This window comes from Xiphophorus couchianus, chromosome 16, assembly GCF_001444195.1.
Source record: "Xiphophorus couchianus chromosome 16, X_couchianus-1.0, whole genome shotgun sequence".
Taxonomy (NCBI): domain Eukaryota; kingdom Metazoa; phylum Chordata; class Actinopteri; order Cyprinodontiformes; family Poeciliidae; genus Xiphophorus; species Xiphophorus couchianus.
In genome coordinates, this window is record NC_040243.1 from 12,847,275 (window position 1) to 12,865,986 (window position 18,712).

At 38.5% G+C, this 18,712-nt stretch overlaps 3 protein-coding genes across 5 annotated transcripts; all 3 read right to left on the bottom strand.

Annotated features, from left to right (window-relative positions):
* Positions 1-85: 85 nt before the first annotated feature.
* Positions 86-6,626, bottom strand: uqcrc2a (ubiquinol-cytochrome c reductase core protein 2a). The gene is made up of 14 exons (XM_028042919.1): positions 6,509-6,626; positions 5,128-5,229; positions 4,844-4,993; positions 4,574-4,638; positions 4,425-4,481; positions 4,202-4,326; positions 3,399-3,496; positions 3,166-3,223; positions 2,901-2,996; positions 1,901-2,100; positions 1,676-1,756; positions 1,512-1,588; positions 1,273-1,426; positions 86-728 (listed from the first exon to the last, which is right to left on the bottom strand). Exons 1-14 carry the CDS (start codon positions 6,539-6,541, stop codon positions 645-647), a joined length of 1,380 nt encoding a protein of 459 aa, XP_027898720.1. The 5' UTR covers positions 6,542-6,626; the 3' UTR covers positions 86-644.
* A 1,057-nt stretch (positions 6,627-7,683) lies between these two features.
* Positions 7,684-13,109, bottom strand: LOC114160342 (kelch-like protein 20). Of its 3 annotated transcripts, none has more exons than XM_028042901.1 (12): positions 12,991-13,109; positions 12,392-12,697; positions 12,174-12,308; positions 11,907-12,098; positions 11,660-11,803; positions 11,057-11,249; positions 9,897-10,043; positions 9,670-9,798; positions 9,053-9,229; positions 8,824-8,970; positions 8,573-8,738; positions 7,684-8,458 (listed from the first exon to the last, which is right to left on the bottom strand). In XM_028042901.1, the coding sequence occupies exons 2-12, from the start codon at positions 12,674-12,676 to the stop codon at positions 8,302-8,304; spliced, it is 1,872 nt and encodes a 623-aa protein (XP_027898702.1). In that variant the 5' UTR covers positions 12,677-12,697; positions 12,991-13,109; the 3' UTR covers positions 7,684-8,301. The 3 variants fall into 3 exon arrangements, with proteins under 3 accessions (XP_027898702.1, XP_027898703.1, XP_027898704.1); XM_028042902.1 differs by having other exon boundaries at positions 8,254-8,458; positions 11,063-11,249; XM_028042903.1 differs by having other exon boundaries at positions 8,254-8,458; positions 9,670-9,777.
* A 1,063-nt stretch (positions 13,110-14,172) lies between these two features.
* Positions 14,173-18,014, bottom strand: anks4b (ankyrin repeat and sterile alpha motif domain containing 4B). Its single transcript, XM_028041464.1, has 2 exons — positions 17,730-18,014; positions 14,173-15,682 (listed from the first exon to the last, which is right to left on the bottom strand). Exons 1-2 carry the CDS (start codon positions 17,888-17,890, stop codon positions 14,551-14,553), a joined length of 1,293 nt encoding a protein of 430 aa, XP_027897265.1. The 5' UTR covers positions 17,891-18,014; the 3' UTR covers positions 14,173-14,550.
* Between the last annotated feature and the right edge of the window lie 698 nt (positions 18,015-18,712).

Consider the following 18,712-nt stretch of genomic DNA (forward strand, 5'->3'; position numbering starts at 1 on the left):
GAAAATTAGATGTAGAATAAATAAAATCTAAGAACTTTTAGCAAACAACCATAAAAATGTAAAAACAGAAGTAAAAACACAAAAGTAAAATGAATCTATAATGATTTTATTTTCTTTATGTACATTTTGACAATGATGACACTCTGAACTAATAAATGTCAGAGACCATATGACCGGTGTGAAACCTGAAGAAAGAACAACCAAACGTGGTGCAAAAATTTGGATTAACCGTCCCTCATTCTCACACCTGAGCTGATCCTTGTGCTTGCTTTTGGGTCCCTCCACTGGTCGAGGATCAAAACAGTACATTTCCATGCTGAAAGTTTATGCTGAATAAAAGCAAAAATGCTTCCACTTCCCGTGTCTGCAAAGTGTTGATGTCATGTGAGAAGCTGGCATGGAATATTTTTATTTAAAGAAGAGTAGTTGTCTTATCCATCATACCTCCATCACATAAGAATATGATCAATTTCAGATCAAGATGCAGACTTTATCCGACAAACAGCTGTTTAATTGCCTGTACTTTAATTTACACTGATAAACAGATAAAATGCTTTATGATTCTGCAGCTCGCTTTGTTTTCTCTTATTTATGCCAGTGCACCAGCACTGGCGATATAAATGGTCTTCACATGATTTTCTTTTTCATAATTCATCTACAAATGGTGTGTTAACAAGATGTCCACTTGCGGCCATGGTCTTCTTGCCATCAACAAATTTTCTGGCAGCCTACAAAGATAAGAAAGAACCATTAGGGATATGATTTAATTGATATATTTCACAATCATTTTGAAACATCTCAAAAAAATATTAAGCATTTAATACTTGTGAAGTTGGTTAAGAAATCAGGCTTTCAATAGTCTATCTGAATAAGCTATCCACATCTATAGATGCACTTTGTTTAAAAAAAAAGAAGGAAAAACTTGTTAAATTTAACTGAATATTGTCTCCCACAAATATATTATTTTCTTTTTCAAAACAAAGAGATTTCAAGAAGAGAAATTTAAGAGCTGATGATAAAAGGTAAGGACATGAACTGCCTTTTCAGAAGAGAAGCACATTACAGTGCTGTTACCATGACAACAAACCTGAGGTTAAATGAGGAAGCGGAGGCGTTGCACATAAACAAAACGTCAGTTATGAAATGTTTGTCTAAATGTTGTTTCTCAGTGGTTTGAAAACAACCTTCCGTTGGACACATTAAGTGAATAAAACAAGGAAAGAATAAGAATCACTGAAGTAGAGGATGATACCTTGCTCTCTGAACTCTTACCTTAACTACGTCAGCCCTGGTGATGGCATCGATAGCATGGAGGACGGATTCAGGAGCCTGGTAGGCTGCAGTGTTTAGAGCCTGAGCCCCGATCTCCTCCAGCAGGCCCTCAGAGCTCTCTATGGACATCAAATACTCTGCTTTCACCTGGTTTCTGTGCTCCAGCAGACAAAGACACGGTTAAGAACAGCTACAAAGTCTGCATCTGAATGATTACTCCATTTTCTGAGTGAGCTCACTTTGCCCTGATGATGTCTGCCTCTGTTACGTTTCCCTCTGCAACACCTCTCACCTGAGCAATGGCAGCTCTGATTACCTGAATAAAAAAATTCATCAAGGATCAGGTATGTTCAAATGACATCCTGGCCTTTTGTGATTATCTGAGATGAAATTAGCTGTTTACCTCTCTGGCAGAGTTAGCTTGTGCAATGGTATAGACACCAAACAGTCCAGAGTCAGAGTATGAGGCATTGAAAGCAGTGGCCTGAAGACAACCAGAGGGCACAATCATTAGAAAGCATGCTGCATGAAAAAAGAAAAAACTGCTGACCACACATTTCTCAGAAAACAAAGGAGCGTTGTTCAGTTTCACAGGATGCCAGCACAGTATCGCTATTCTTCAGCTTACATCAAATGGCTGAGCGGTAGCTTTGGCAATCCCCTGGCTCAGTTTACTGGTGATGCTGGAGCCCCGCTTCACATGAAGGCTGGCTCCCAGAATCCTTTGCAGAACGGTGAAGGCATTGGTTTCGGCTGTGCCCATTACACCACCCTCGCTAACGACCAGCGCGTGGACTAGGTCATCTCTATTCTGCACGCGCAGTTCACCTTCACACAGAATGTAACTGTAAATGAAACTTAGAAGAGAACATTTGTTGCATATCGGCGCCAACTGCTTAGCTGGAGGCTAAAATTGGCCAGTTTTCATCTCAGATCTGGCTTAGACGTTATGGCACAGCTGCTAATAAATATCAATTTATTTAAAATAGTTTGTTTATATAGCAGCAATTCACAACAAACCAATTCAACTCATTTAAAAAAAGAAATCAATCCGATTATGTCCAGACCAATTAAATCCAAGTATTGAAAGCTAAAGCTGCCTTTTTCCAGGATGAAATGATTTTGCAACCAATTAATTTCAAGAACCAAAGCTAGGTGTAATCATGGATTTTCTCTCATGGATCAAAATTATACATGCACATGCTAAAAATTTTCAGTTCATCCCAAAATGATTAATAACCCCCGCAAGTTTTAATTTCAAATGAATTTTTAAATTTTACAAACTTGCTTCCTCTAATAGGAAGTAACAATATTTTGTGGCCCACCTCTTCACTGTACAAAAAAACCCCATGAATTTTCTCTCCAACTTGCTTAGGGACATTAAACAAAACATTAGGGGTGATGCATCTATATGTTTAAATCTGGTCCTCTATGGATTGGAGAAAAGTCACAATAAATTCTAACTCATGCAGTCAGTTAATTAATTAATTAATAGTTAAAGTTGTATGCTTCCACTCAAAAAAGGAAAATCTGAATATCTGTGAATATGGCTGCGTAATTAGAGGTTCATTAAAGAAAACTGCAGTAAATATATGTCTTTTTCTTTCCTGCTTTATACAAGCTTTTACCTCCATGGTAAGCTGCTTTAGCAACAGGTGCTCCGGCTCCACTGCGAGTGCTCAGAAGACCCTCACCCACCTGCTTCAGGACAGAGTGATTGACACCTGGACACATGAATTAGACAGACGTCCAGGTTTAGACTCTGGAATGCCTTTGTGCATTATTAGACAGAAACCAAATAAGTCAAACGCACACATCAGCAAAGCTGAAAACTTGTTAGGAAGCTAGAGTAGAGTGAGGTGAGTAAAGCAGCACAGACAAGACAACACTTACCTACTCCTACAAGGGCCATTCTGCCAGTGGTGAAATTATCCTTAACAAAGGAGTGGAGCTACAGGGGAGGAGAAAGGGCAGGAAAAGTGTGTGAGAGCCACACATCAACTACCAAGCACTGCTTTTTCACCATTTCACCAGGCACAGACATTCATATTAATCATTTGTTTACAAAGTGGCATAGAATGGTGTAAATCACAATTTAGTTTAAACAAAATAAAACAGATCCAAACCTGTTCAGAGGAGATACGACCAACCATGAAGTCAGGGCAGTACAGAGAGTTGGACAAGGCATTCTTATATGCTGCTTCATGCAACTTCTCAATTACACCTTCAAAGGAAAACAGAGAAGCAACTTTTAGGAAAAGAGGATAGGATATCCAAGCAACTCTGGAGGAGAAAGCCATTGTTGAAAGAAGGGTGTAATAATTCCTGTTATATGGTTGCCTCAACACAGGAAACATCTGGAAGGAGGTACCTTAACTGGAGATTGAACTTTCATTACAAACTGTGCATGATGTCACTGAATTACAACCACCATGGTAAAACATGGTGGTGGCAGCATCATGCTGATGGGCAATTTGAATGGAGCTAAATACCAGGCAATCCTGGCTGAAAAGCTGTTTGAGGCTGCCATAGATTTGAGACTGTGGCAGTCTCAAATCTATTTAACATGTCCTGCTGGGAAGGTCAGTTCCCAGCAGGACATGTTAGAATGACCTAGTCAAAGATCATACCTACATCTGTGGAAAAACCTGACAACTGCATCCAATCTGATGGAGCTTTTTAGGAAGACGAATTGGGAAAAACCCTTGATGAGTAAAGCTGGTAGAGACATGTCCCAAAAGACTTCCAAAATGTTCCCGAAACCAATAAGTTTCCTTCAACTTCTCAATTATGTGGTTGTGGCAAAATGTGAAAAGGGGTATGAATATATTTGCAAGACATACTGCAAGGTTTTATTAAACGAAAAATAAACTTTTAAATGTCAACAGGATACAGTGGAACTTGTAGGAGTTGGATGGTTGATACGCACTTATCTGTGGACACTGCTGAGCCAGAGCCCTGTCAATCTTCACCCTGGATGTCAGCTCGTCCACCTCCCACGGCCGAAACTCCTGAGCTGTAGTCACGTTGCCCAGAAAGTCCAGCAACGAACCTCTATGATACAGGTCAAACACAAATCAATAACTGTAGTTTTGAGAACCTTTTAGTAAGCTACGCATAGTATGTCAAAAAACAGAAGCAAAGCAACATACAGGTCATCTCTCAGGCAGTCTGCAGAGTAGATTATATTTTCTCTCGACCCTGTGACACTGGGTGTAAACAAATGAGAGCACAGTTAAGTCAAATTGTCATGCTTTATTTTAATAAGAGAAGAAACTGCGTGTAGAGAGACCATATTTACCTCAGGCTTCCTCCCAGAGCCTCCACACCGTGACAGATCTTGAAAGCAGATGCTCCCTTTGTGGTCTACCCAAAAAAAAGGACACTTTCAGCTTCAATGATTCAATGATAAAACTTCAATGACCTGTGAAAATATAAAAGCAGTACTGCACCTAAACCTACTTTGTAAGGGATTGGATTAATTTGGACTAAATAATTTGCTTCAGATTAAATAATAGACCTAAACAGTGATACGTTTGGAGTATCACTCACTAACTCCTGTATGTATTACCAGGTTAGCAGCAAGCCGAAGCACATGAGAGACTCCCAGGTTCTCCGAATTCTCATGGCGACTCCCAGCTCTTATAAACACCCCGACTCTTGACAAAGGGGAGTAGTTTTCCACCGACGCTATCACCAGCCCATTTGGGAGTTTCGACACCTGAGGAAGCAGAATTATTTTTTTTTATTGGGAGCCTATAATCAATTGCTAATTTCCAATGTCACTGATTGGCAAACTACACTTCCCATTAAAACACATAAAAATACTCAAACATTTAAGAGAGCAGCACATACTTGCACATCTTGAGGAGAAAAAGGTGCAGCTTGGGCAGGTTTCACATTTGAAAAGGGTTCAGTTAGAGTCTGGCCCCGCCTGGCAGAGGCGTAGCAGCGTTTCTGTGAGAAATATGAACAGAGAACCCTAAATATGTGTTAAATTCACAATCCATAAATCAAATACATTTAATCCCACTAGTAAAATTTAAGTTTTTATTTTTAACAGCTAATGAAAACCCAAAATGTAGCTAATTAAAATATGTTATGACTTTTCTAATGGCTAATTATAGTCATAGCAATATTAAAACTATAAGAGTGCCTGTATGCAACCTTTTGCTAGCTGTAATATTTCAAGCATTAAATCTCTGCTTCCAAAGGCAAAGCCAAAATCTTAATCCAATTGAAAATCTGTGGCTAAGCTTTAACACTTCCATTCAATCTGGATGAGGGTGAGATGGTTTTCAGAAAAGAGTGAGCAAATACTCAGTGTGTAGACTGGTCGAGACATGTCCCAAAAGACTGAAACTACAGTGCAAAATGATAATGCAAAAGCTTGACACAAGGGGACAGAATACAAATGCACGCCACTCCTTTTATTTTTTACTTTTATTCATAAAAAAAAAAAATTAAAAACAATAATTGTCCCTCCACATCATAATTATGAACTAACTCGTTTTGGCCTATTTTTTAAAGCCAAATATAAAGTTGACAGTTTAAGGCATGCAAATAATTTTACATATGATTTGATAGATAAATTAACATGAATTAATATTTACTATTTTTCTTTTGTAAATATTTTCTACATAAAGCAATAAATTCAGCTGTCCGTGTCAAAGAGAGTAAAATCCACAGATCTGTTTTTTGTTTGTTTTTTTACATTGAAGCCATAGCAGGTGGTAATACTGAATGTTCTTCACCTGAAAATCCCTCACAGCCTTTTCTGGACAATAACAACATCTCTTCTGTAAACATAACCTAAGATAACTGTCAGGGTATCACTTAGTTGAAGTCAAAATATTGTAATCTGAATATTTCACTCTGATAATCTTTCACAGGGAAACCAGCTCAGAGATGACCTTCAGGTTGCATCCAGCTGAGCAAAAGAAACAAAACCAAGTTGAACTCCCTCTATCAGTTTTCTAAATGTACTTTACGGGATTTGATATGGATTTCATGAACGACCACTCGTATTTTGTGAATGATCTTGTGTTTAAATTATCTAGTTACAGAGACCAAGTATATCCTGGTTTATCTAAACATTAGGGAAGCTAATTAGCCAGCGTGCTAACAGAGAGTAGCTAAATGCTGTGTCAGCTCATAAGCAGGTTGAGAAAAAGAACGAAATGCATGTAAACCTGAATTATTATGTTGTTCATAGAGTAAAAGACACACAACTGACCGAGAAATTATTCAGTGAGCGGACTCCTTTCATGACTCCCAGCTCTCTCCTTCAGCCGGCAGAAAGACACATATGGCGGCGGCCTGGCCCACAATGCACTGCGCCCTCTGACCCCCTCGGTTTTTCAAAATAAAATGCCAGTTTATTTATTTTTATTTTTTTAATGAAATTTTTTAAAGACTTCTCTACAAGCCAGAAGTAACATGCTTATGATATGTGGCTGCATGGTCCGTGTGGGACATCACAGGAAATACAGATGAAAAACAGCAAATATTTTGTTGAAAATATTGTTAAAGTTGTTTTTTGCAGTCAAATATATTTTTGCATACAGTCTGCACACTGAAAGCCTGGCTGATTTGTGTTTCTGGATACGGTGAACTGACAAGCACTTTACTGTATTTACTTTTATTTAAACCAGCTCTAATCTCACATTCCTGTTTTAGAGAAGCCAAGATGTGCAGAAGGAACAGCGACTCCTAGAGGCACAATTTATTTCTATTTTACTAAAGAAATAATAAAAAAGGTATTTCTCCAAGACAAATATTTTGCATTTTTGATATGGTAAATAAGGAAAAAAGTGACCTAAAAATTAATTATGGTTATCCCTTAATGATTTGAAAACATCCAAATGTCACAAGCACGCTTTAATTTGTTTTAATAAAGTTTTCAAAATGTAGATGTCTAATAAGAAAGAGTTTTATTACTTGCCTATAAAAATCTTTATCTCCCCCATCTCATACTGTAACATGTTTTTGGTTAAGTTGTTTGGGAAAGGGTAAATTTGTATGAGAAACGTTCTTGCCCCCTCCAAGAAACTAAGTTAACTCACTCTTCCACATACTGTTTCATTATAACCAACAGCTTCAGTGAATATGACAATAGAAAGTGCTAATTGTTAAGTAAAAGGAACATGCTGTGTGATTTTCAATATTTTCCTACAAATATAAATCTGAAAGCCAAATTGTGTTTTTGCATTCGACCCCATTTACTCTCACACTTGAATCAAATCCAGTGCAACCAATTGCAAGTTATAATTTCAATTCTTTTTCGGGTAATACTATATATTGAAAAAAGATCATTTGAGTTGTAGTGTTTTCTTTCAGTTTGCTCACCAAAATCCGCAAACTTTAATAGGTAATATTCAGAGTCAAATATAAAACACAAAAGAAACCCCACCCATTTATAATAAAGCTATTTATTTACTGTAAATGAACTCTACATAAATTCACCAACATGAAGGACTCACAACATTACAAAAATATATTCTACACATCACAGGTTAAAAAGACAATCATTTAAAAGTACAAAGTTCAATTTCAAAAGACTGCTCACAGGTTATTTTTTTCTCCCACAGGCAAGCTTTAAAAATATTCACAATATAATAGATCCCACAGAAGTCAACCATCTTTAGACTGGTAATCTCCAAAATACATTACAATAGAAAAATACACTATGTTGGGCAGGAACATCTTCAGTATGAGGTGCCCAGACATAACAAGGGTTCCTTAAACACATCAACATTGAACAGAGCACAAGTTCCAACTGCAGACTAGACTGTGGGTCGCAGTAACTTGAGATCCTGTATGAAAGTATCCTGGAGTAACCCAAGTGTCCCAGGCTAACTCCATAAGGCATTTTTGTCTAGATCCCACACGAAAATTCACTATTTTGCCAAGTCCTTCAGGCTTCTTGGTTGAGAAGCCTCAACACCTTTCAAGCATGATGGGACACTGCTGACATTCAGTGTGCAAAAGATTAAAAACCACAGCAGGGTCTCCCTTCATTGTCCTGATTTAATTTTCGCTTGGTGTACCAGGACGGCTGCATATGTGGACATTCTTCCTCAGCTGGAGAGATGCACAGCTGAGCCAGCTGCGACTGGTAGGCATCTCCCCAACAATCTCCCAAGTATCAGTTTCTTCACAGTACCGCTCAATAGTGTCATGATATCTGTACAAAAAATTAATAGCATTAAACAAAACAGCAAAAAAGTGCACTCACATGTAGCTTCTAAGAACTGTGATTAAAATATAAAACTGAAAAAAAATAAATAAATCAGCTTACCTGTCCCAACCCTCTTCGCCTCCTAAGACATAAATCTTTCCGTCTACTACAGCCGCCCCTGGCCGGTAGCGGCGTTCCTTCATTGGCGCGCACATAGTCCACTGGTTGGTCTTTGGGTTGAAACACTCGACTTTATCTGTGTTCTCTGTAGAGGCATGCCATCCACCTGAAAAGTAATCAATTAATCAAAAACGACTCCAATCTGGAAAAAAAAAACAACAAACCTTCAAAGATAGAGGAATGATTATTACCTATAACGTACAGCTTTCCTTTGAGCGTACAAGCAGCTGAACCCGAGCGTGCAATCTGCATTGGAGCGACCTCAGTCCACACTGTGGTTTTTGGGTTGTAAACTTGGGCAAGGTCGGTGCCGTCTCCATCCTCAAGAACTGCACCGCCTACCAGCATCAACAGAAAATTTTTATACACGTATTTTTATAATTAAATATTCATTAAGAAGCACATGCACCAGTTTCCTACCAGTAACATATAGCAGACCATCCAGGGCCACCACTGCAGGACTGGTAACGGCCATTTTTACTGACGGCGTGAACTGCCAGGAGTTTGTGTGGGGATTGTAGCACTCCACCGAGTCCAGACGACCTCGGCCCTCCCATCCGCCGACGGCATAAACAAAGCCATCCAGCATGACCAGACCTGAAACAGGTTTCTGCACTGTTAATAAGCTTTTATTATAACTGCACCACACAAACATGGTCAGAATAACTCAGGCGAAAGAAGCAGCATCAATTTTAGAGATCGCAATCCTCTTCTTGTAATTTCAGCAACTTCTGTTTATTTGCGTTTGATTTAATACATTTATCTTTAAGTAATTTTTCATATAGGCTTTTGTGTAATCTTAGAGATAATCACTGTAAAGTCTGGTAAATCTGACTGCTTTGCCTTAAAAGTTTTTCTAACCCCATAAAAATACCTACTTATTATAAATCTGCTCTTTAGGTTGCAGTTTCTGAAATTTCTTTGATGGAATAAATTGTGCTTTAATACAAATCAACTGATTTGTATTACGCTAACTTGTTATGGGTAAGTTGTTAGAACACGGTAGAATATAATGCATCATTCTGAGGTTTTCCTACCCAACTCGGAACGAGCTACATTCATGGGAGCCATCTCCATCCAGGAGTCGAAGCAGGGGTCATAACGCCACATCTCTCTGCTTGCTGAGCCATCAGGAAACTCTCCCCCTGCCAAATACAGAGTCGAGTCTGCAAAAGGATGGAAGAGGAACATGAAAACAAACAATTCTGGAGAGGATTCAGTGCAGTATCTTATTTAATAATGGATAAATGAGTCTGCAACTCACCTGAGACGACAAGCCCATGTTTGCTGACTGCGAAAGGAAGGCATGCTAGGTTCTTCCAAATGTTGGTCGTGGGATCAAAACTCTCGACACTGCGCAGCACCACCTTGTCGTCTTCCCCGCCAACAGTTACTATTACCGCAACAGTTCCTGTTGGCACGGCAACAAGTACAAGAGGATATGGCTTTAGGATGTGCCGACGTCTAAAAATATAATGCTTGTCAAGTAAAAGGCCTGTGTGATTATTAATTCAATGACATATTCACAAAACAGTTTCCATTTCAAAAATTAATTCCCAACATATGCTTGGTTTGTTTTTTTTTTTTCTTCCTTGGTTGAATTTAAAATGTGATAGCTTGCAGTAATTTCCCTTTCTCTGCTAATGCCAATATAAAAATGTATTTAAGTATTTTTAATAAACATATTTAAAGTTTATCAATTAGATCTGAAGATTAAAAGCCAGTGCCATCTGTGCATATCATTTTAAACCTTACAGTGTAACTAAATGGGTAACGATGCCTTTTTCTAACCAGTTTTACAAATGTCAGATTTTTTTTTTTATTGCATCACCAACTCCTTCCAACTTTCTTCTTGAGGAAACTGTAAAGAAAATGTTTTCCATCTTTCATTTTGTGGTGGTCCCAAACTTCTGTCCATGGGAGACAATTTACTGCTTCAAACAATAACAGAAACATTTTCAGCCACCTAAAATAATTTGAAAAAAGTAATTGTAACATCTATCAAGGCATGGTGGTCAACATAAACTGACCAAGGAGGGGAAGGGAGCAGTAACCAGAGGAGCACATGGTAGGCTTAGGGTAATGCCGCAGTAGTAGCAGACATCCATAACCTCAGATTGGAAAATCCATCATCAGCACAACCATTTAAAGGCAGAAAGCCTTTGTTGAAAGAAAGGTTGAAGTGCCATCTGTACAGAAGCACATTGTCTACCGCAAGTCAAGTGGTTGACGCATCAACGAAGTTGCTCTGATAGGAATAATGTTTAACATTTTGAAGAAAAAAAACAAAAAAACAAACACAAAACTAAAACTACACCCAGAAGACACCTCCCCTGGGCACCTTACTTTAGAATGTCTTCTGGCAATTCAGATTTTACAGATAGATCTCATTCCTTTAGGAGCCCGAGTTACAGATGCAGCTACCTGTACCTGTGGATCTACGTGGCCTTGCTCGGGAGCTGTAGAGCTCTCCTCGGCGATCCTTCAGCAGCAGGTAGTCCTTGGCCTCAGAAATGAGCTTCTGACAAGCCTGGTTCTCTTTTACGACATCTAAAGACTCAATTAGGTCATGGAGGTAGTAAGGGCTGATGAGAGGCAGGCGGATGTGCTCGAGCACCTTAGAGGAACAAACAAAAGGAGGGACATCTTTTATTAGACAATACATTATGTTTTTAATTGAGTGTTTCCTTTTATCTTGAAACCACTACAAATCTTCATACAAAAAGGTAGACGTCCAAATCAGTTTTATATACTAAAAAAAGAAAAAAATTATGAATACCACCTGTAAACTTGTACAGTTTTACATCCTTTCATATTTGTGATATGGGGAAAATTCTGTGAAAAGCTCCAACGGGAGCAAATAAGCCTTCAGATGACACCTTAAGGGCAGGCATATATAACACGTATTCTCCTCAAAACACTGCATTTGTCCATATTGCCAAATGAAACGGGTGTAATCACAACAATTTAATTTTATGGAAAACACAATAAAAACTCAAACGTCACCAAATCTCAAAGAAACAATACCTTTTCAAACCCCTGCTTGCGAGAAGGACATTTATTCAACCACAACATGACGGCCTCAAACACCATCTCCTCTTTAGGAACATCGAGAAGGTCGCTAGAGATGATTTCTGTAAGTTTGTCCACACAGAGAGATAAAAACTCTTCCTGGAGAGAGAAGAATACACAAAGGATCACAGCAATTAGCACATTTTTATTTTTTAAATCAAATCCGACAAAGAAAGGAATTGGCAAAATTGTATGTCATCACCTGTTGATAAACAGTGCTGAAGTTCTCCAGAATGTACTCCATACTACGTTTCTCCAGCAACTTACAGGAATGGGCCTCGGCAAAGCAGTGAATTCCCACACAGTTTGTCTCGTCCATGTGACGCTCCATAAAGTGACAGCAAGCCTCTCGAACAGCCATCACATCCAATAAATTGGCCGCTGCCAGAAGCGCCTACACAGGAGCAAAATCCGTCGTCAGAAGTGATTCTGGTTGGAAAAAGGCAACAAAAAAAGAGGGATCGCTTACTTGTACGTTTGCTTTAGTGATGAAGATCTGAGATGTGTAGGCATAGGTCACCAGCTTGCCAATCATCTGGGGCTCAACTCCATTAATGGCAACACGTTCCTGCTTGGACTCCAGCAAGTCAGCTGAAAACATTGCCTGCAGAGAGGGAGAACGAAAAGCTCAAAATTCAGTATTTTATAGTACATCACGTGCAATTTGTGACCCTAAGAGATGTCCACCTGGAAGTAGGAGCTAAAGGATGCAAGTACAATGCGATGGCAAGGGAACTCCTGTCCTCCACAGCACAGAGTCACATCACAGAAGGCTTTGTTAAGCCGCATGCTGTTCAGGCCCCGCAGGACTGTGTTGGGATGCGTGGTTTCCAGAAACAAGTAGTCCTCCCCGCTCTGAGGGTCCGCGGGAGGGCTAGCAGCGGCGGTGCCTGAGTCCTCCGGAGCCTGGAAGATGGCGTTCATGACGGATGGCAAGAGCAAGGGGGAGCCGACGGGTATTACTTCAGCCATTTGTGACTGTGTTAGGCACTCCTGAGGTAAAATACAGTTATGTTTGACTTAAACTACAGCTTACACCATGATTTATAAAAAAAAAACTTTTGAAGTATCACCCTTAAAAGTTAGCATAAACTAGAATTAAATCTAAATAAACATGAACGTTGAACGTACAGAAGCCCAAAGGCAATCTCACTAATTAGGCTTAGCTCAGATTCACCAGGGAAAAGAAGCGACTTTAGGTCGACCTAAACCTCTCCTGGTGTTGGAGACCACGCATAACATGAACAAACATAAGCTATTAAATACGCTGAAATTTAAATACTCACATAAAACACCTGAAAAACATAGTCGTGACAGGAACAGAAGGAATACTCTCCCACATACAAGACAAACCAGTTTCAGCTACGCCTCTCAACTGAAGCCTCGCCCATCTCCACTATAAACGCCAAGCTGCTCGGTGATTGGATCAGCTGAGGTTACATCCCTGTGACAGTGATGACCAATCACTGAGGTCGTCAGAAACTAACCACCAATCATATTTCGAGAGGCCTTTGCTTAGTCAAGACGATTCACCTTGAAGTATTTCCTGTTTGGCATCGTCCCTTTAAATTATACCCAGTGTTCTGGCAAAATGTCATTAGCTCTTTGAGCTCGGCTCCCTGGTTCAAAGTATCCTTTGGAAGAATAGATGCTTACGGTTCATAATTAGCTATTCGTTTATTGTAGGGTTCTGCAGCCTCCGGCTCACGATCCACTGATCCGCGGCTCTTAGTAACAGTTACCAAAAATAGCCGGGGCATTGCAATACATAAAATGCAACTTTTTAATATTTACTGTATGTACAGAGGCTCAAAGGTGTAGACATTCCTGTATAATGGCTTAGATAAATCATTTCAAAGCTTTATCTACTGTGACAATTATCAAGAGACAGCAAGCTCGGCTGCTGTACAATAACCACAAACAGCAAATAAATCTGTAAGAAGGAACAAAACTGGGTTTAAAAAACTAAAACAGTGAAATAACCTGCTTGCACTGTGTGCACACCCACATGCTGATAATTTCTTGAACAAATTTTTTATTCAGTTTTGGCATTAAGCTTTTCCCTCCATTTTTAACTTGTATTTTAATTCAATATCTGTTTAAATGTTTGAAGAAGGCTTTGTAGTGGTATTTAGATTTTATTTTGTAGGACCAAGAAAAAAAATGTTTTTTGTATTGAAGAAGTTGCTGATTTACTCAGGCCTTATTTTGTGTTGATATGGGGTTTTTTTTATCCAGAGTTTGAATCAAAGACATATTTTATGCCTATTTTATCACACACACACACACACACCCACACATCCACACACACACATACAGTATATATATATAATTATTAACTTGGAAATCAAACCTTCAAAATGTATGATGCTCTTGCATTTCAACCTGCTCGATTTGGGCCCAGGTACATTTAACCAGTGAAGCTTAATCTTCAGTCTTTCTGTGGCCAAGCTTTAAATATAACAATGAGACATATTGTTTGAATATACATGTAGTTTATTGATAAAATGATCAAAATAGTCAAATGATTTATTACTGAGTGCACCTCAAACATTTAAGTTAAATCCCTGGCAATTCTGAATTAGTACATCTCATCTATGAATCTGCAATGTCCTGCTACTCATCAAAATACATTTTTGTCTATAGAGAATTTAACTAAGACTCACACTGGTTGTTATGTATAAATGTAGACTGTACACTATGCTTCATAGCTTTCAAAATAAAAAGTGTTTATGGGAAGAGTTTAAAGAATCATCTTCAGTACAATACAGAAAATCAAACTCTACAAAATGTTCAGTTTCATTTTAATCTGCAACAACACAATTTTAATATGATGGATATGTAGATCACAAGCTGCTGTCCTTTATGGCGCCAGGGTTTTCCATTGCCTTTGTTCTGCGAGCAACAGCTTCCAAGATCTTCTTCCTGGGTCCCAACTGGATGCGAATGCCTTTCAGGTCATCATCAGAGCAAAGAATGAGCGCCTCCAAGTCCAAGTGCTCTCTTTTGAAAGCGGGGGCAAATTCTGGCAAGGAGATGGTAGACAAGAAGACCGCCAAAGGAGACATTTCCTCATCTTCGTCATCATCCAGTCCCAGATCTTCTTGATCCCAAGGAAGGTCACCATCACCAGCCTCCTCAAAGCCAGCTGCGTCCTCATCTGCCTCAAACAACTGGTTCTCAACGAGGTAACCAAGACTTTCATTATTCCCTGTGGGAACAACATCTTCTGTCTCCATGTTCATCTTCTTCATAAAAATCAGGCCTCCAAAGCCAGGTCGGTTAAAGATGGATTGTTTGACTTCGCTTGGCTCGTCTCTGGAGTCATCATCTTCATATCCCTCCATCGCTCCGCTGACTGGATCACTCTCATCTTGTTCTTCAAAGACATCCAGAAACTCTGGTTTGTCAGAGGATTCATTCTCCTGCCTACGGAAGATAACATTCCCATCTCCTCCTGATCTCTGCAGTGTACCCTTCTCTTTCTTTCCCATCTTCTGGAGAGTGCCTTTAACTCTAGCTGTAACAGAGCCTGATTTGTCTGCAGCAATAAGCTTGGAGAATTGCTCACTTCTCATTGTGCCATCATCTGAGAAACCTGATCCCATGCTCGCCTCAGAAACCGACCCATTCACGCTTCCTCCGCGGCTCATTCTATCCATCTTGTTTTGGTGCTTTTTCTTCACCTTCTCATACAGTTTCACTCGTCTCTCTGCCTCTTTCTGGGCTTCCTTCTTGACGTTGGCGACCTTTTTAGGGTTTTGGTTGGTTTGTTGTGAGGCGGCGTCATCCAGAAATCGCACACAGTCCATATGGCCTCGAGACGCAGCAACGTCCATAGGTGTGTGGAAATCATTGTCCAGGGCAAAAAGATTGGCTCCAAAGTTCACCAGAAAGCTGATGATGTGCATGTGGCCGTTAGCAGATGCGTGGTGTAGCGGCGTATTTCCCCATATGTCACTCTTGTTGGGATCTCCTCTGTGAAACACAAAGAGAGAGGGAAATCAAATCTGAATTTGTGGTTTAAATTGCTGAAAATTTCCTAAACCTGAAAGCAGTTTGCTTGATAAAGCAAAACAAGAAAAATACTAGTTCACGTGGTAGACAAACTGTGACTTAAGGTAATTAATATTGCTAATATGCTGATTTATGGTACTTATACTATAAGTACCATAAATCAGATACCCTTATTGCCTACATCATGAGGTTACACCCAAAGTTAGAATGTGCTGTTTTAGCAGTAAATGCTCTGGAATGAAGAACATAATTTACACAGTAAAAGAATGTTAGTGTGATAACCCAGACAGAGTATTCGAACCCTTTGAGCCTTTTTATATCAGGTTATAACTATCAAACGTTTGTGTATTTTATTTAATGGTCTTGTATATGATAGACCAATACACATTAGGACACAATAGTGATGTGAAAGGAAAATAAGTCATTGTTTTATTACATTTTCCTACAAGCAGCAAACCTAAAATAGAATTTGAGTAAAACTAAAGGTACATTTTGCAGCAATTTAAGACTTGAGGTTTTAAAATACACACTGTATTTACACTACAGTAATTATGTTACTTATAGAAGCATTTATTTGCCCTGGATTGTATCTAGATGTGTCAGTGTAAAGGGGAAAGACTAAAAATCTATGACACACTTTTCAGATTTCTATGCTAAAAAAAAGATAAAACAATTTATTCACATCCCTCCAGTTGACAACTTTTCACTAGTTTGTTTTGGTTTGTTTTGGTCTTTCACATTAGGTGACCCCAAATATGCATTAAAACTTGTGGTTCATATGTCACAAAAAGTGGAAGCATCAAAGGAGTATGAATGCTTGAGGGCACTGTTAATGAGATTACCGTACTTGTTGAGCTTTAATTTGGTGCAGTTGGATAGTTGTCCAAAATGAAAAGAAATTTAATATCAAAGTATATAAACTTAATGCTCCTATTGAACTCAAAATATTGAAAATTGCCTGTTGTTTAAAAAAAAAAAAAAAAAATTAAGAAATACCAAGACAAGTAGAACATGCACATTTATGGTTCTAAATGTTTGTTCATATCTATTTTTTAAGGTGATCAGATACAAAAGATGTGGGGAACAAGTTTCAGAGTACACTAATATTTCTTAAAGACTTTTCTTACAGTTTTACATGACTGAATATGACAAGTTTAAATGTTTCTCTGGCAACCTTCAGTGTGTACCTTGTCAGCCAATAAAGTTTTATTACAACCACTGGAGCAGAGCTATAAATGTGCTGCTGGTTGGAGTCTGTTTCCATAAAACAATACATAACCTGCTCATATCTGTTTCTACATTCTGTAAGGCCTTATCACTTCCTGATCTCACCTTGCTGTCAATGAGCCTCCCACCTTTCTTGCCAAGAATACAAACAGAAATCTAAAAATGTTAAGTAATATGTTAGTAAAAATACCAATATTCTAAAAACTGAGTGAGGTTGAAGATACTCAATGAGCTATTAGAAATTTTAATTCTTTTGTACTTTTGTCACATTTATCTAGACGTTATTGATACATTTACTGGTTCTTTTTATCATAAATTTCAGTTCTGGCTGTAATTGTGAAAATGTTTTTGACCACATCCTCTATTATAAGCAGGTTACTTCCAGTTAAATTTCTCAAACACATCAACTCTGAGTGTTTTTGTTCATCTTTTGTTGTCCTGACAGTGGGATGGGGTGGTGGGCATGCAAAGATAAAGAGCTTTATTGTTTAACAGGATGGATTTGGATGACTAAACTTTTAGGTCAGCTGATGAGAGAGGAGTCCAGTGTACAAAATTAAGGTTTTCTTCATGACACTGTAGTGAATAACAACTGCCAAAATAAACCATCAAAAGTTAACATTTTAGTAGAATCTGCTTTCTCTTAGGTGATCTTTGATCTTTAGAAGCCATTTCGAGCTTTAAGGATTTGTTTAAATTGTGAGAATTTCAACATCTAAATTTATGAGAAGGACTTTGACTGACAAAGGTGTGTGAAATAGAGAAGTTCAATTATGCTTACTCTCTGCTGCATATGAGTTGAAGAGCATCGACGTGTCCGTGAAAAGCAGCCAGCAGGGTGGGAGTCATGCCATCGTCATCAGCCGTGTTCAGGTGCTTCCTTGTGGCCTCCTTCAACAGATCTACGTTGCCATCAGCTGCTGCCTTGTGGTACCGAGACATCTTCAAAAATGTTTTAAAATCCTGGTATTTCTCCTCCTTCTGCTCTTCACTTGTGTCAGATGAGAAACTGTGGACCCGAACAAGCCAAATGATCGCTGGGTGTGTGAGCTGCCCAGCAATAAAACAAAAGCAAAGTCCAGCTCCCTGCTGTCAGCTGCATCACTTCCTGCCCCATTTATCAACGCAGCTTACCCTGAACTCACAATGAGATCTTAAGCATTTGAACACAACATGCTCCGCTGCTTCATCATCGCTACATTTAATTCATATCTTAAAAGAACATTATTAGAATGAGTTCTGTTCAGCAAATCCAAAAATTTTAATAGGATTAAAAAAAAATATTAGTGCAAAATCACTGTTCTTGAACTAATTGCAATTTGTAATCTATCTAAAACAGACATTTGAGAAATTTAAGTAATATATAAAACAATGCAAAAATGCAGAAAACACCTTTTTGAACTTTCTGTGAAATGTTTTTAAATGCAATCTCTGAAGATTAAATTATTATGCCCATACATTTATTTACCATTAAAATTACTAAAAAAACACACAAATGCTTTCCATCAACAGGATAACAATACGATTACCATGCATTTTCAAGGAGGTTTCTTTAAAAAGTCAGACATTTGAATTTAGTGAATTGACACTAGTGTGTTTCTGACTGTTCAAGAGAGAGTAAACTTCCTATTGAGATCAAAAAACTGTCTGAGAGGCCCACAGAGAAAATTTTCACAGTTTTTAAGTGTGAAAAGGGTATAAAGAGATATTAAAATGATTTGAAATCAGACATTTTACTGGGGGAAAAAAATCGTCTGTAAGAAA

Bases quoted from the DNA above. Each gene is read 5' to 3' on its own strand.
- anks4b (XM_028041464.1), bottom strand. From the start codon at position 17,890: ATGTCTCGGTACCACAAGGCAGCAGCTGATGGCAACGTAGATCTGTTG. The intron at 15,683-17,729 runs GTAAGCATAATT...TGTGTTTCACAG, and splicing joins CAACTCATATGCAGCAGAGA to AGGAGATCCCAACAAGAGTG.
- LOC114160342 (XM_028042901.1), bottom strand. From the start codon at position 12,676: ATGGCTGAAGTAATACCCGTCGGCTCCCCCTTGCTCTTGCCATCCGTC. The intron at 12,309-12,391 runs GTGGACATCTCT...CCCTCTCTGCAG, and splicing joins CCTTTAGCTCCTACTTCCAG to GCAATGTTTTCAGCTGACTT. The intron at 10,044-11,056 runs GTAGCTGCATCT...CCGTGCCAACAG, and splicing joins ACGTAGATCCACAGGTACAG to GAACTGTTGCGGTAATAGTA.
- uqcrc2a (XM_028042919.1), bottom strand. From the start codon at position 6,541: ATGAAAGGAGTCCGCTCACTGAATAATTTCTCG. The intron at 4,327-4,424 runs GTATGTTGCTTT...CCTGTATCATAG, and splicing joins GACTGCCTGAGAGATGACCT to AGGTTCGTTGCTGGACTTTC. The intron at 3,224-3,398 runs GTTTGGATCTGT...CCTCCCCTGTAG, and splicing joins GTCGTATCTCCTCTGAACAG to CTCCACTCCTTTGTTAAGGA.